The 14,275-nt window shown below is 45.4% G+C and overlaps 1 protein-coding gene across 1 annotated transcript in view; it reads right to left on the bottom strand.

Annotated features, from left to right (window-relative positions):
• The window catches only part of GNB5 (G protein subunit beta 5), a 65,769-nt gene that overhangs the window by 44,714 nt on the left and 6,780 nt on the right, over nucleotides 1-14,275 (bottom strand). Inside the window, exon 2 of the mRNA XM_042783690.1 lies at nucleotides 12,845-12,956. Within this exon, the coding sequence (XP_042639624.1) occupies nucleotides 12,845-12,956 (112 nt within the window). The remainder of the gene's footprint in view (nucleotides 1-12,844; nucleotides 12,957-14,275) is intronic.

Raw genomic sequence — 14,275 nt, 5'->3', positions numbered from 1 at the left:
TCTGACCCAGAGAGCTCAATAGGCAGCTGTTGTGGGTTTTTTGTTTTGTTTTGTTTTAAGGAGCTTCTTCTTCCCCTTTGGCCCTATTCTGTCTGTCCTCTCAGCAACTCAGACTAGGCCTGCTCCTGACTAGACAAAACCCTTAAACCATTTAAAGACAGCTCTCTCAAGTCCTTTCTTAGTTTATCCCAGTGCAGGCTATGCAAGGCTCGGGGATTACCCAGAGAGATGAGAGTCTATCCCTGCCCTCCTGGTATTCAGAGTCAATGGAGGAGACAGAGCCTTCAAGGATGAGTCAGTCTATATGTGACTGGCTAAGTTATCCCTAGGGATATAGGGAGCTACTGCCCTACAGGATGGGGTGATTATGTGGGCACAGTCTAAAGGATAAGTGAGTCAGGTGAAAGGGGAGACTAGGTGGATATTCTAGGCCAAGGGAACAGCAAAAGCAAAGGCCCAGAGGTATGAAATGAGCAACGTTTTTAGTGGAGGTATCAGTGATGTGATAATAGAGTGTGAAGGGTAAATAATAGCCACAGGCAAGTAACGGCCCTGTACGTTACATGACAGAGCTCCAGATTCCACCCATGGTGCTGCAACCTGCTGGTGGAGTTTCATCAGAGCAGCGACATGGACAGATTTGCCTTTTTAACAGACACCTCTGGCTACAAGATGGAGAACACTGTTCAGTGAGACAATGCTGAAAGACAGAAACCAGTTAGAAGACTCCCTCTGGTAGACCCTCCCTCCCAGAAAACACGTCTGTGCTGTATAGCACTCTATTTCCCCACAGTCCTTCCAAGATATGCCTGCAACAGCCTAGAAGCTGCTCTGCAGGATGCTTTTCTTCCCATGTCCAGGAGGCAGGCACCAGCTTCTGTGCCCTCTCTGCTCAGCTAGATCCCATGAAGCTTATACCTCTGAATGTTCTGGGCTCTTACCCTAGACCAAAGCAAACTGAATTTACCGGGTGGTGCCAGGGAGTCTGCATTGCCACTCACAGGTGAGTTATGTCTACTAACAGTAGAAGTGGGTCACAAGGCCCCACTTTAGGTGGAGAAAGCTCTGGAAAGGTTTAGACATGGAGGGTGGGCCACAGAAGGGGAGGATTCCAGAGCCTGTGGTTGAGAAAACTGTGATGCCCAAACTCAAAAGGGGTAATTTTAAAAAAGAGTTGGTTGGGGAAGAAAAACTGCACTCTTTTTGATGGTCTGAAGTACAGGTGGCATTTTTTCTAATTGCTGTTAAGTTGATTCTGACTCATGGCAAAACCACATGTGTCAGAGTGAGTAGAACTGTGGTCCACAGGGTTTGCACTGCTGATATTTTGGACGTGGTTCACCAGGCCTTTCTTCTGAGGTGCTCCTAGCTGGACTCAAACCTCCAATCTTTGGGTAGCAACCTTGCATTAACCACTCACATCATCTACTCTGAACATTTTGAAAGTGATTATAAATAGAGAAGAATTAAATGAAGATGGGTTCAAATACAAATGAGATGTCTTAAATAGAAGAAACTGATTTTGAAATCATCTTGAAATGCACTCTAAATTTTGTACTAATATATAGTGTTTTTATGGTTACCAGTTGGTAGAAGATTAAAGGAAGTAAGCAGGGAAAAGGACTCATAGCTAATTTTATTTGGGGGGGAAAGAAAAAAATTCTGTCTGATTCTACCCGAAGGTAGAACAGGATGGGATGTGTACAAAAAGCCCTTAACACTCCTATGGAAGGCGAACATTTATAATCACATTACTTCACGTGTGTTTGTCAGAGATTTTTGAATTGCCTTAAAAACTATACATATACCACTGAAAAATTCTAGCCTGAATTCTCTCATTAAAAGTTGGAAGGCTATACTTTGGTGAGTAGCGACTGGGGCCTTAAAAGCCTGTGAGCAGCCATCTAAGGTGCAACATAGGTCTCTCCCTATCCAGACCAAAGAAGAGTGAAGAAAATCAAAGACACATGGAATATTAGTCCAAAGGACTAATGGGCCATGCAAACCTCAGCCTCCATAACCCCAAGACCAGAACAAGATGGTGCCTGGCTACCACTACCAACTACTCTGAAAGGGTTCACAATAGAAGGTCCTGGATAGAGTGGGAAAAATGTGGAGCAAAACTCAAAATCATACAAAAAAGCCCAGGCTCATTGGTCAGACTGGTGGAATGCCTGAGATTATGGCCCTCAGTCACCCTTCAAGCCTGGAACTGAACTCACTCCAGTGGCTCAACTTTAAGCCAAACAATAGACAGGTCTATATGGTGAGCAATACACCAGGGAGATATGCACTCTTTGAACAATGAACTATTCAAGATCAAAAGGGCAGCATCTGCTCAGAGACAAAGCTCAGAAGGCAGGAAGGGATAGGAAAGAAGGATGAATGGAAACGGGAAGCACAAAGAAGTGGGATAAATGTTATATTGTGGGGATTGCAATCAATGTCACAAAACATGTATGAATTAAATGCAAGACTGGTTTCCTCTGTACACTGTCACCCAAATCACTGTAAAAAGTTTTTTTTTTTTAAAAAGTTGGAAGAGTTATGTTATGATATAGCCTGTAAGAGGGAATATTACACAGTTATAAAGACAGTAATGACATTTTAAAAGAGCTGTCATTGACATAAGGAGATCTGGTGGTTCAGTAGTGAAAGCATTTTGCTGCTAACCAAAAGATCAGTGGTTTGAACTTACCAGCCGCTCCACAGGAGACAGATGTGGCAGTCTGCTTCCATAAAGATTTACAGCCTTGGAAACTCTATGGGGCAGTTCTACTCTGTCCTCTAGACAGAGCTCACTAAATGGCAGTGAGTTTAGTGGGTAAATGACAGGGGGAGCTATTCAAACCACTGTGTCAAATGTAAAACCTAGGCTCAAACTCTTATCTAGGACATCCTCAGTATGATTACAAATATATACACAAACAGAGAAACATAAACTATGAAATACATCAAAATGTTAAAAGTGGCTACCTCTGGGTGGTGGAGTTATGGATGACTTGTTGTCATATTTTCTTCCAATTTTTAAATAATTACATTGAAAAGAAAACAACTACATTCATGTATTCATGTATGAAAAGGTGTCAATATTTATTAAGTAAAAAAAGCAAAGTGCTATCTAGGTAGATACACTCCTTGGAGAGAACAATCATAGGAGAACAGAAGGGCTGTATATGCACAGGGACTTAGCTCAGGGGCAAGAGTACATGGAAGGAAGGCCACAGGGAAGAGGTAACGATGGGGAGGAAGTGGGAGGGAAGCTGTTGCATTGTGGGAAATTATAGTCAATGTCATGAAATGTGAACTGCTGTATGTAAAGTGAATTTGTTCTATAAACTTTCACCCAAATCACAATTGAAAAAAAAATCAAAGTACTAAACGTATGTATAAGACAATTTCATGAGTTAAAAAAAGAGAATTTCTCATATTTCTAAATTTTCTACAATGAGCTTATTATGAAGGCTTTTTAAAAACACGAGTTAGCTAGCTCATGTGCAGTAATGAATACAGAGTAAAAGGAGGGAGAGGAAATGAAAGGAAGGTTTGCCTCCTGCCCTCTCTGATGACTGCAGGTGGCATATGGAAGAGCCGCCAGGGAAGAAGACTAGTCTGTGGGGAACTAACTTCCATATGCCTCAGTATGGAGAGCATATTTTCCTCAGGAAATGGAAAATGTCAATCGCCATGTTTCTTTCCGACTAAGCCAGAAATTTGATTTTCCTACACTTCTCCCTTAACCATAAAATCAGAACAGTTCAGGGCTGAAGTCATAAAGTGTTGGAGAATAAAAATTTTCACAAAATTATATTTGGAATAGATAGAAAAGTCAACAGCATCTGATGATAAGTCCTATGATTTGTCTAAATTTAGTCTGGACTTATACCTAGAGAAGTTACATAAATTTACTTTGAGCTGCTTTGTTCCTAGACAATATTAGAATCTGCCACAAAGAATCTGGGAATCTGGCTGAAGCTCCCACATGGCCCCAGGAGGCTGCTATATACATCAGCTGAAATAGCATCCTCCTGGCTCTGCCTGTTTTGAGCCTGACTTCCAGAACATTCCTCAGTTTAATTTCAGTTTAAGGACTTTTTAAAGTTTAACTGTTTCCTTCTATCTCTCCCCCCCCCCTTTTTCTCTCTTTGTGTTTCCTTGATCTTGAATACCATTCCAGTTCTTTTTTTTTTTTTTTTTTTTATTATCACAGTAAGTAGGAGCCATGGTGATGCAGTAGTTAAGAGCTCAGCTGCTAAATAAACAGGTCAGTGGTTCAAACCTACCAGCTGCTCTGTGGAGGAAGATATGGCAGTCTGCTTCTTTAAAGATTTACAGCTTTGGAAACCCTATGGGGCCATTGTACTCTGTCCCATAGGGTTGCTAAGAGTCAGAATTGACCTGATGGCACACAACAACAGATGTATAGGTGGTATAACATGAGAAGTACTTCTGCTTTCCTCTCCACTTCCCCTTACCACTCTAGAGATAAGATTTTTATGTATCTTTCCAGAAATTGAATGCATATATGAGCATCTTTTAGGAGCTCTGGTAGCATAGTGCCTAAGGCATTTGACTACTAACCAGAAGGCTGGCAGTTCAAACCCACCAGCCACTCCTCGGAAGGAAGGTTTGGCAATCTACTTCCGCAGTGATACTGCCTCGAAACCCAAGGAGGGGTCACTATGAGTCAGATCCGACTTAGTGGCAGTGAGTTTGGTTTGGTTTTTATGAGCATCTTTTCTGAGCTAATGAGAATGCTTTATATATATGTTTAGGACTTTGCTTTTTTACTTAAAAAAAATATTGACACCTTTTGATACATGCCCACATGAATTTAGGTTTTTTTTCTTTCTAATGTAAATATCAACATCAAGTTTCTGAGGGGAAGCCTGGCAAGGTAAGAAGGAGAACTGTCCTAGAGCCTTACCCTGACATTTACTCTCTCATCTACCTTATAAAACTATTGCCATTGAATTGATTCTGACTCATAGCAATCCTACAGGACAGAGTAGAACTGCACCATAAAGTTTTCCAAGGCTGTAATCTTTATGGAAGCAGACTGCCACATCTTACTCTCATGGAGTGACTGGTGTGTTCAAACTACCAATCTTTAAATTAGCAGCCAAGTGCTTACCAACTGTGCTACCTTACAACCTTAGGAAAATGCCTTGACAATCCTCCCTCCTACCACCACCATCTCAGCTACCTCATCATCTATGAGAAAAGGACATGGGCTTGGGTAGAGAAAAAAAAAAGCTTTGTATGTCTGAGGACTGAGGCTGAAGCAGGTTGACTCCTCCAGTTTTTAGAGCTATGTGATAAGATGAATAATGGCCACCCAAAGGTGCTAAAGCAGAAGGTCAGCAAAAATGAGGGAAACCCTCAGTGAGATGAACTGACACAATAGCCACAACAATGGACTCAAATACACCATGGCCCAGGAATGGGCAACGTTTGGTTGTACACGAGTCAGAGCCAGTCCAACAGCCACCAACAGTAAGAGATGCTCATGTCCTAATCTCCAAACCCTGTTGTCTCCCATGACAAAAGGGACTTTGCAGAGTGAATAAGTTGAAGATTTTGAGACAGGGAGAGTATTCTGGATTATCCAATGCAATCACAAGGACCCTTATAAGAGAAAGGCAGGAGAGTCAGAATTAGAGGAGATGTGATTACAGAAGCAGAGGTCAGAGTGATGAGGGGCCACAAGCGAAGGAATGCAGACAGCCTCTAGAAGCTAGAAAAGGCAAGGCAATGGAGTCTCCCCTACAGCCTCCAGAAGGAACCAGCGCTGCCACCCACTTTAGACTTGTGACTCCAGACCAGTAAGAGAGTAAAAGTGTGTTGCTTTAAGCCACTAAATTTGTGGTAATCTGTGTAGCAGCAACAGGAAACAAATATAAGCTGTAACTTTAGGCTAGGGAGCATTCACCTATGGTAGAAGATAAGCGGAGGTGATGAAGAGAAATATCTAGGGAGAAGTAGGCAGTTTGGGAGGAATGTGGGGGGGAAATAGTGCTTTTGGGAGAAAAGGGGAGCTCTGGTGGTACAGTGGTTAAGCACTAGGCTACTATTGGAGGTTTGAACCCACTAGCCCCTCCAAGGGAGAAAGATGTGGCAGTCTGCTTCCCTGGAGAACCTGTGGGGCAGTTCTACTCTGTCCTGTAAGTTCACTATGAATTAGAGTTGATTCTATGGCAACTGGTTTGGAAGAAAAGGCCTGGGGCTGTGGAGTTTGATGAAGGATGGATTCCCATTAGGCAACCCATATAAACTATTTCCTGTTGGTCAAGGGTCAATAAAGGGATGAGGGCCCAACAGATTAGACCTTGGTCTGAAAGTCAAAGTGATGGACATTGAAGGGCTGAGAGTCTAGAATTGGGAAAATTCACTTTTTGCTCAAAGTTTATGCTCTGCAATCTTGTTTTATTGACTTTTTAAGGCAAGAACCCGGGCAAGTCAGAGTTAATGGTAGGGTGACCAACCATCCTGGTTTGTCCAGGAGTAAAGGGTTTCCAGGACTAAGGACTTTCCACTTTAAAACCAAGAAAATCTCAGACAAACCAGATGAACTGGTCACTCTATCTTTGGGTCTAATGGGGTCTACCCAAGGAAGGCAAGGTCTACAGGGCCAAAAAGGAAAAAAATGTATGAGGTCTAATACATGTTAATCTGGGGAATAAACCCTGGTGTCCAGCCATGTACCCTAGATGAGTTCTATAAATCTCACACACATGGCCTCACATTCCTGGTTCACAGAAAACTGTCTTCAGACTCCAAAATGGGAAAATCTGCTCATGACATCATGGAGCAGGCAGGGGCGGGTAATCTCAATTGGGCAAGACATAAGGCATAATACCGCCTTAGAAAGCCAAGGAGGGGTCATTGTGAATCAGATCCGACTTGACAGCAGTGGGTTTGGTTTGTTTTTTGTGTGTCAGAAACAGATCTACCAACTAAGAAGTTGCCATATGCTGATGGATTAGGGAGATACAGGAAAGTATAAGACAGAGTCTCTGCTTTGGGGAAGGAGCCGTGGTGGTGCAATGGTTAAGCACTCAGCTGCTAACTGAAAAGGTGGTAGTTAGAACCCATTAGTGGCTCTTCAGGAGAAAAAAGATTATCCCCCCAAAAACCCATTGCCATCAAGTTGATTCTGACTCATAGCAAGCCTACAGGACAGAGTAGAACTGCCCTATAGGGTTTCCAAGGCTGTAATTTTTATAGAACCAGATTGCCATCTCTTTTTCCCATGGCATGGCTGGTGGGTTAGAACTGCTGACCTTTTGATTAGCAGCTGAGTGCATAACCACTATACCACCAAGACTCCTTCCCATAAAGATTAAACTCACTGCCATCAAGTTGATTCCAACTCATAGACCATTGGGTTTCCAAGGCTGTAAATCTTTATGGAAGCAGACTGCTCATCTCGAAAACCCTCTAGAGCAGTGCTACTCTGCCTAATAGGGTCACTGTGAGTTGGAATGGAGTTAACTTACAGCACACAGCTGCTTTGGGGAGTGAACCAGATTCAATTCTGATCCTTTCCAGATTCAAAAGGTCCTTCCTACACCATCCCCAGGAGTTTAGTCACTTGCTGAAAGGCGAGCCCAGCAGAGAAAGCATTATTCATTCCCAAACTGAGTCAGGGCCCAAGCACTAGCTTGCTGCATGACACTGGGGCATTTAGTTGACTTCTCCAAGCCTGTTTCCTCACCCACCATATGGGGATGATATGACCTTCCTTCACAGAGTGAAAAAATGGCAGCACAATTGATTGACATATAGGAGGTGCTGGAGCATTTTTGTTTTTTTTAATTACAAGATCATCAGCATCCCTGCCTCTAAGTTTCCTGCCTCTAAGTGCCTCATTTGTGATTGATGGCAGAACATACTGCATCCAAAGATGGGGGAGTCTGGGGTGGGTTGGGGTGGGCTGAAAATAGCTGAAGTTGAAGGTTAATGTGGAACCAAGACAAGCTCAGAAATGACTTCTCATTCCTCTACCTGCAGTTTCAACTTACAGCAGGAATGAGCAAGTGAGAAGGGTAACTTTGACACTGTCTGATAAGAAGGAGACACATTAATCAAGAATCTCTCTACCCCAAGTCACTTACATTTCACACTTGATTTCCCTACCTCAAGCCCTCTTGCCCTAGATAACATCCCCTCCCACCCCACATCCAGGCTTCCTGTCTTCCCTGCCTGGATTGATTTTTCCCTCCTCTCTTTGCCTATCCAAATCCCACCCACATTTAGAAGTTTGGCTAAAATGTCTTCTTTTCCATGAAATTTTTCCAGAGTCTCATAGTTGGGATTCATTATTGTCCTCACTCCAAATACTTACTGGATGCCTCTAGGCAAGGTCAAGGGACAGAGGGGATAATTCTGGATTCTGAAATCAGGAGACCTGTATTTCAGTTTAGGCTTTGATGACATCTCACCAGAAACTCATATGATTTCTGGTCTTTTCAACTCAAAAATTCTTACTTATCCACAGGTGTGTCCACTGTGGGTCCAAATTTGGCCCTGGGTCCTGAGGACATTATTCCCTGGGAAGGATGCATCAGTTTCCTTTTTTTTTGTACTGACCAATCTTCCATCTAAGAGGTTCCCTGCTGCAAAGCTGCATCTTGACCATCTCTCTGCCTTATGGCAATTTACAAATCCACAGAAAAGGCAGAAAAATATCCCTGGAGGCAGAGTAGGTGAGTTTCTAGCAAACTCCCTTCTGTGTAAAGCACAAAAGGGTTTGCCATAAAAGCTAAAGCGAGCTTGGCTAGAGCTAACTGCCTGCACTGGAATCCTGGTCCTGCCACTTACTAGCTGGAGCCTTTCAGCACCTCTTTTAACCTCTCTGTGCCTCAGTTTACTCATCTGCAAAGTAGAGAAATAAGACAACCAACGTCAGAGATACCAACACTGTGCTTATAGCATTCGTCATTATCATGTGCAAAACAATACAAAACAAAACAAAACAAACCCACGGCCATCGAGTCGATTCCAACTCATAGCAAACCACTTTGTGTTTCCAAGGCAATAAATCCAGTCTTCCTTCCAGGGAGTGGCTGGTGAGTTTGAACTACCAACCTTCTGGTTAGCAGTCAAATGCCTTAGGGGATTTGCAAAAGGGAGTGAGGCTGACACTGAATCATGCTTCCCAATATCCATTCTTCCCTTCTTCCCTGGTAACAGAAACCATCTTGTTTGGGAATGGCAATACACCAGGCTCAGTTCTCCCTATCCCAGACTCTCTAGCAGTTACCATGTGACTTAGTTTTGGTCAATGAAGTGCAAGCAGAAACCAGCTGGGGTTTCTGGGAAAACTGCTTTCCTAATAAGAAGCAGCAAACACACTGGTGCCCACATTCCTCTTTCTTCCAGACTTGGACACAGAAGTGATGTTTGGAGCTGCGGCCATTGTATTATGTAGCCATGGAGGCAAATATCAGTGCTGTAAGGATGATGGAGAAGAAGAGTCTGAGTCCTGATGCCACACTGGGCAGCTGAACCAACGCTGGGCACTGGCTACCCTTGCGCTTGTTAGACAAGAAAAAGAACTCCCAATTTGCTTAATTACTTTATGTGGGGTTTCTGGTTAATTATAGTCGGACACATTTCTAAGTGATACAGGGAGCCTAGAGCATCTTCTGTCGAAAGGAGGGCCCTGTGAAACCACAGTACACACTGGATTCAGGTCACCTGCCTTTATTGAGTGATTTTCCAAAACCAAATCAAGTGCTAAAGGTCTAGCATGAACCCCATTTTGCTTTTCTAAATGGAATTTAAAGGGTGATACAAAATAGGAGTCCCTGGGTGGTACAAAGGGTTAGTGTACTTGGCTGCTAATCCAAAGGTTGGAGGTTCGAATCTACCCAAAGGTGCCTTGGAAGAAAGGCCTGGCAATCTATTTCTGAAAACCAATTGAAAATCCCATGGAACACAGTTCTACTCTCACATAAATAGGGTTGCCATGAGTCAGATCGACTTGGCAATAAATGGGTATGGTTTACCAGATAGGAATGACAGGAGCACAGTGGATATGTGTGATAATGGAGAGGCATTGCTGGGAACTGCCACCCTCAGAGCTGAAAACCACTTCCCCAAGCCTGGTCCTCAGCCCAAGCTCTGTTTGTTGAGAAGGAACCATCTGACAAGAGTAAAGGGAAGCATGGAAACAACCCAAGTGCCCTTCAACGGACGAACAAACTATGGTACAAACACACAATGGAATACACAACATAAAGGATAGCAAGACATCTACAAAACACCTCATAACATGAAAGCACCTAGAGAACATTATGCCTAGTAAAATTAGTCAATCACAAAAGGACAAATATTGTATGAGACCATAACTGTAAAAAATAAAGAAAAGGTTTACACACAGAAAGAATCATTCTTTGAATGTTACCAGGGGTGAGAGGGGAAGGTAAAGGTAAATCACTAACTAGGGCATGGTGGTGGTGGTAGGTTCTGTCAAGTTAGCTCTCACTCACAGAGACCCTGTGTACAACAGAACAAAACACTGCCCAGTTCTGTGCCAACCTCACAATCCTTGCTATGCCCATCACTGCAGCTACTGTGTCAATCCATCTTGTTGAGGGTCTTTTCCTTTTTCGCTGACCCACTACTGTATCAAGCATGATATTCTTCTCTAGGGATTGGTCCCTTCTGACAACATGACCAAGGTAGGTGAGATGAAGCCTGGCTATTCTCACTTCTAAGGAGGATTCGAGCTGCACTTCTTCCAGGACAGATTTGTTTGTGACAGAAGAATGCACAAAACTAGTGGGTAGATGCATATGAACTTAGGTGAAGAGAAAGGCAATATACAGTAAGGGGGAGGTCAGTACAAAATGACCAAGGCAAAGGGAGACACTGGGAGGAGACCAAGAGTTAAAGGCAACAAAGTTGAATACTATTACATACCCAGTCCTGCAATACCAGTAATAACAATAATACATAAGTGGATACATAGACACTAAGCTGAACAAGGGGTGGAAGGCGAATGGGACTACATCCACAAATAATATATAAGCTTGACAGAGGATGTCTCTACCTATGTATTTATATGTGCTGCAAATATATCTATGAATGTAGTACAGCAAAGATGTACAGGCAAAGCTATGAAAACTTCTTATTCATAACCAAACACCTTGAGGGTCACTGAGCATGGTGGCTCAGGACCTAGTGTCAGGGGACATCAAGGTCAATTGGCATGACATAGTTCACAATGACAATGTTCTACATCCTACTTTGCTGAGCACTGACTGGGTCTTAAAAGTTTGTGAGTGGCTATCAAAGGTACAACTATTGTTGTCTCTCTGTCTGGAGCAAAGAGTGAAGAAAATCAAAGATGCAAGGAAACAATTAGTCCAAACGACTAACAGACCATCCATGGGAGGCAAACCCCAGCCCCTACGACCCTGAGACCAGAAGAACTAGATGGTGCCACTGCTGGCTGCTCTGAAAGGGTTCACAGTAGAAGCTCCTGAATCGAGTGGGAGAAAATGTGGAAAAAAACTGAAAAAAAAAAAAAAAAGACTAGGTTTACAGGTCAGATGAAGCTGGTAGAGGCTCAACTTTCATTCAAATGACAGACAGGACTATATACCAAGAGTATATGCACTCATTAGCGCAATCAACCATATAAGATCAAGATGGCAGCATTTGCCTAGGGATAGAGCTAGGAAGGTAGGAAGTGATGGAAAGGAAGGACAAAGAGAAGGACTGGGCATGAGGAGGAAGTGAGAAGAATGCTGTTGCATTGTGGGAATTGCTGTGAATACCAAAAAACAGAACATGTATGGGGTGTTGAATGGGAAATCAATTTCCTCTGCAAACTTTCATCCCAATCACAATTAAACAAACAAACAAAACGACTGAAAGGAAGGTGATTCAGCTCAGAGTCATTTAACCTGGCTAATTTGTCATTCAACATCACAGAGCTAGTTCTGAATTATGATGGTGGTCAATAATGTAAGTTTGTTAGGACTGCTATTGACTGCCCTTTTACACCAATCACTGCATCTATCCAAAGGCTATTCTCAGATAGCCTTAAATGAAATAATGGTTGGATTTGATAAGCTCTTCCTCTGGTGGCATAGTGCCTAAGGCATTTAAAGCTAAGCAGAAGGCTGGTGGTTCAAACCCACCAGTCACTCTTCGGATAGTGATACCGCCTTGGAAAGCCAAGGAGGAGTTGCTATGAGTGGATCTGACTCCGACTAGAAGGCAGTGAGTGTCCCATTACCATTATCCACCCACCCCCGGAGTAGGGGGGAGGAAGAAACTGGAGAAATGAGCTTTTAAATGAGAGTCCTTTCCTTCTAAAAGCAAAACTAAGAAAAGACAGCAATGATGAAGTTTATCCTAGGCCTCGCCCTACATGGGCCCACTCCACTTAGCATCACTGAGGGCCACCCCACCCCTCCCGGCTCACAAGGGCAGGAATACGATCAGTTTGTGTCTTCCAGGCTGGTGATGGCTGTAACTGGTCCCACGGCCCTCGGTGTTCGGGAAGACAGCGCCCCGAGCTTCTGCAACCAGGCGCCCCGCCCAGAGGCGGGCCGGCCTCCGGAGCGGGCGTGTTGGGGCCCGGCTAGGTGCCCTTCGAGAGCGGGCCAGGCTCGAGTCCAGATCCGCGCACCTCAGTCTCTCGCGGCCACTATCCGCGCTTCACCTGCGCGCGGCACTTGCGGCCCTGTCCGCCCCGCAGTGGCGCGGACCAAGCTCCCGGCCCGGGCCCAGGTCGCCCCCACCCCAGAGGCCTGTCTTGTTTACTAGGCCTGGCGGCTGCGTCCCCTTCTCACGCCCCGCGCCTCCCGCCCCGGCCCGCACTCACGCTCCACATCGTGCAGCTTCGCCCGCTCCTCTTCCAATTTGCCCTTGAGGCTCTCGGCCTCGATCTTCAGCGATGCCAGCGTCTCGTTCTCGCGCAGCCCGTCGGTTGCCATCTTCGCGCAGGGACGCGGAAGGGAGGACAGCGGAGAGCGGAGATGCGGTGAGCAGGCGGAGCAGAGGCCCGGGCAGCGGGCGAGCGGCGAGCGGCCGCGGGCGCAGCTCCAGCGGAGGTCTCCCCAGAGCGCGGCCCCGCGGCCCCGCGGCCCCGCGGCCCCGCCCTCGCGGCGATGACGCGAGCACTGCGAGCCGGGCTGCAGAGCTGTTCCCGCGCACCCCACCCTCGGCCTCGCCTGCTGCACCCGTACCCCCTCCGCATCCGCACCCTCTACCCCTGGTACCCGCTGCGCGCGCCCAGGCACAGCACCCCGCGCGCTGCCCGCATTAACGCTCTTGCACCCATCACCCGGGAAGACAGAATGTCATTTCCATTTTACAGGTGGGGAAACTGAGGCTCCTAGATGACACATGACTTGCCTGAGGACGCTTACGTAGTGGAGAAGAACTAAGCTGGAACTCTAGCAGGACTGCCCAGCTTCTAGGGAGCCTGGTGAAATCTCAATGACACCGTCCTCCCTCCCACCCCTAATCCTCCCATTGGGACTTGATATGCACCCCAGGGGCTTCTGCCTGAAGAAGGCAGATAGGACGGGAGAGGGCAACGAGACCCCGCCCGCGCCGCTGATACCCGGCCTAACCCTGGTAGCATCACCAGGGCAGCTCAGTGTTTCCTCCCTGCCCCTTTCCTCTACCCAAACGGAAGCTTTCTTCAGTTGTTGACTTAAACACACAAACATAAAACTATGCCTGGTTTCCGAGTAGCCCTGGGAACCCTTGGCATGGGAACCCTAGGCTTTAGGAGCCCCTCCTTTAGTTTTGCTTTCCCTTTCCTTCCCCGGGGAGTGGGAAATCAGGTCCCTGGCCTGAGAGCAGCAAAGGGAGGTGGCAAGGAGGGAGGGGCGAGGAGAGAACCAGCGGCCCAGAAGCGAGGGTTCTGAGCCCATATCCAGTGATTTTGAACCTGTCATTTCTGCGGCAGCTTCCTCCCTCCTGAGAGTAAAGGTTGCAAATCTAGTAATGTTATAGCAGACTCAAGCACCACCACCCTAACCTCCTTTAGTGCCATGTAATGTTTTAAGTGCTTTGCACTAGTAACTCGTTTAGTCCTCACTGCAATCGCCCTGAACAGGTACTATTATCATCTCTATTTTACAGATGACGAAACTGAGGCTAATGATTATACTGCTAGAAAGAGGCAGATGCAGGATTTGGATCCAGACAGTCTGACCTTCTTTGGCTACGCTTTATGAACTTGAAGAACCCACTTCTTAGCGACTGGGATCTTAAAAGCTAGCAAGCTGCCATCTAGATGCAA

This window comes from Orycteropus afer, unplaced genomic scaffold (assembly GCF_000298275.1).
Source record: "Orycteropus afer afer isolate SDZICR_OR568_19922 unplaced genomic scaffold, OryAfe1.0 scaffold00026, whole genome shotgun sequence".
NCBI lineage: Eukaryota > Metazoa > Chordata > Mammalia > Tubulidentata > Orycteropodidae > Orycteropus > Orycteropus afer.
The sequence above is the reverse complement of the archived record's forward strand: the minus strand, read 5'-3'. Positions and strand labels throughout refer to the sequence as shown.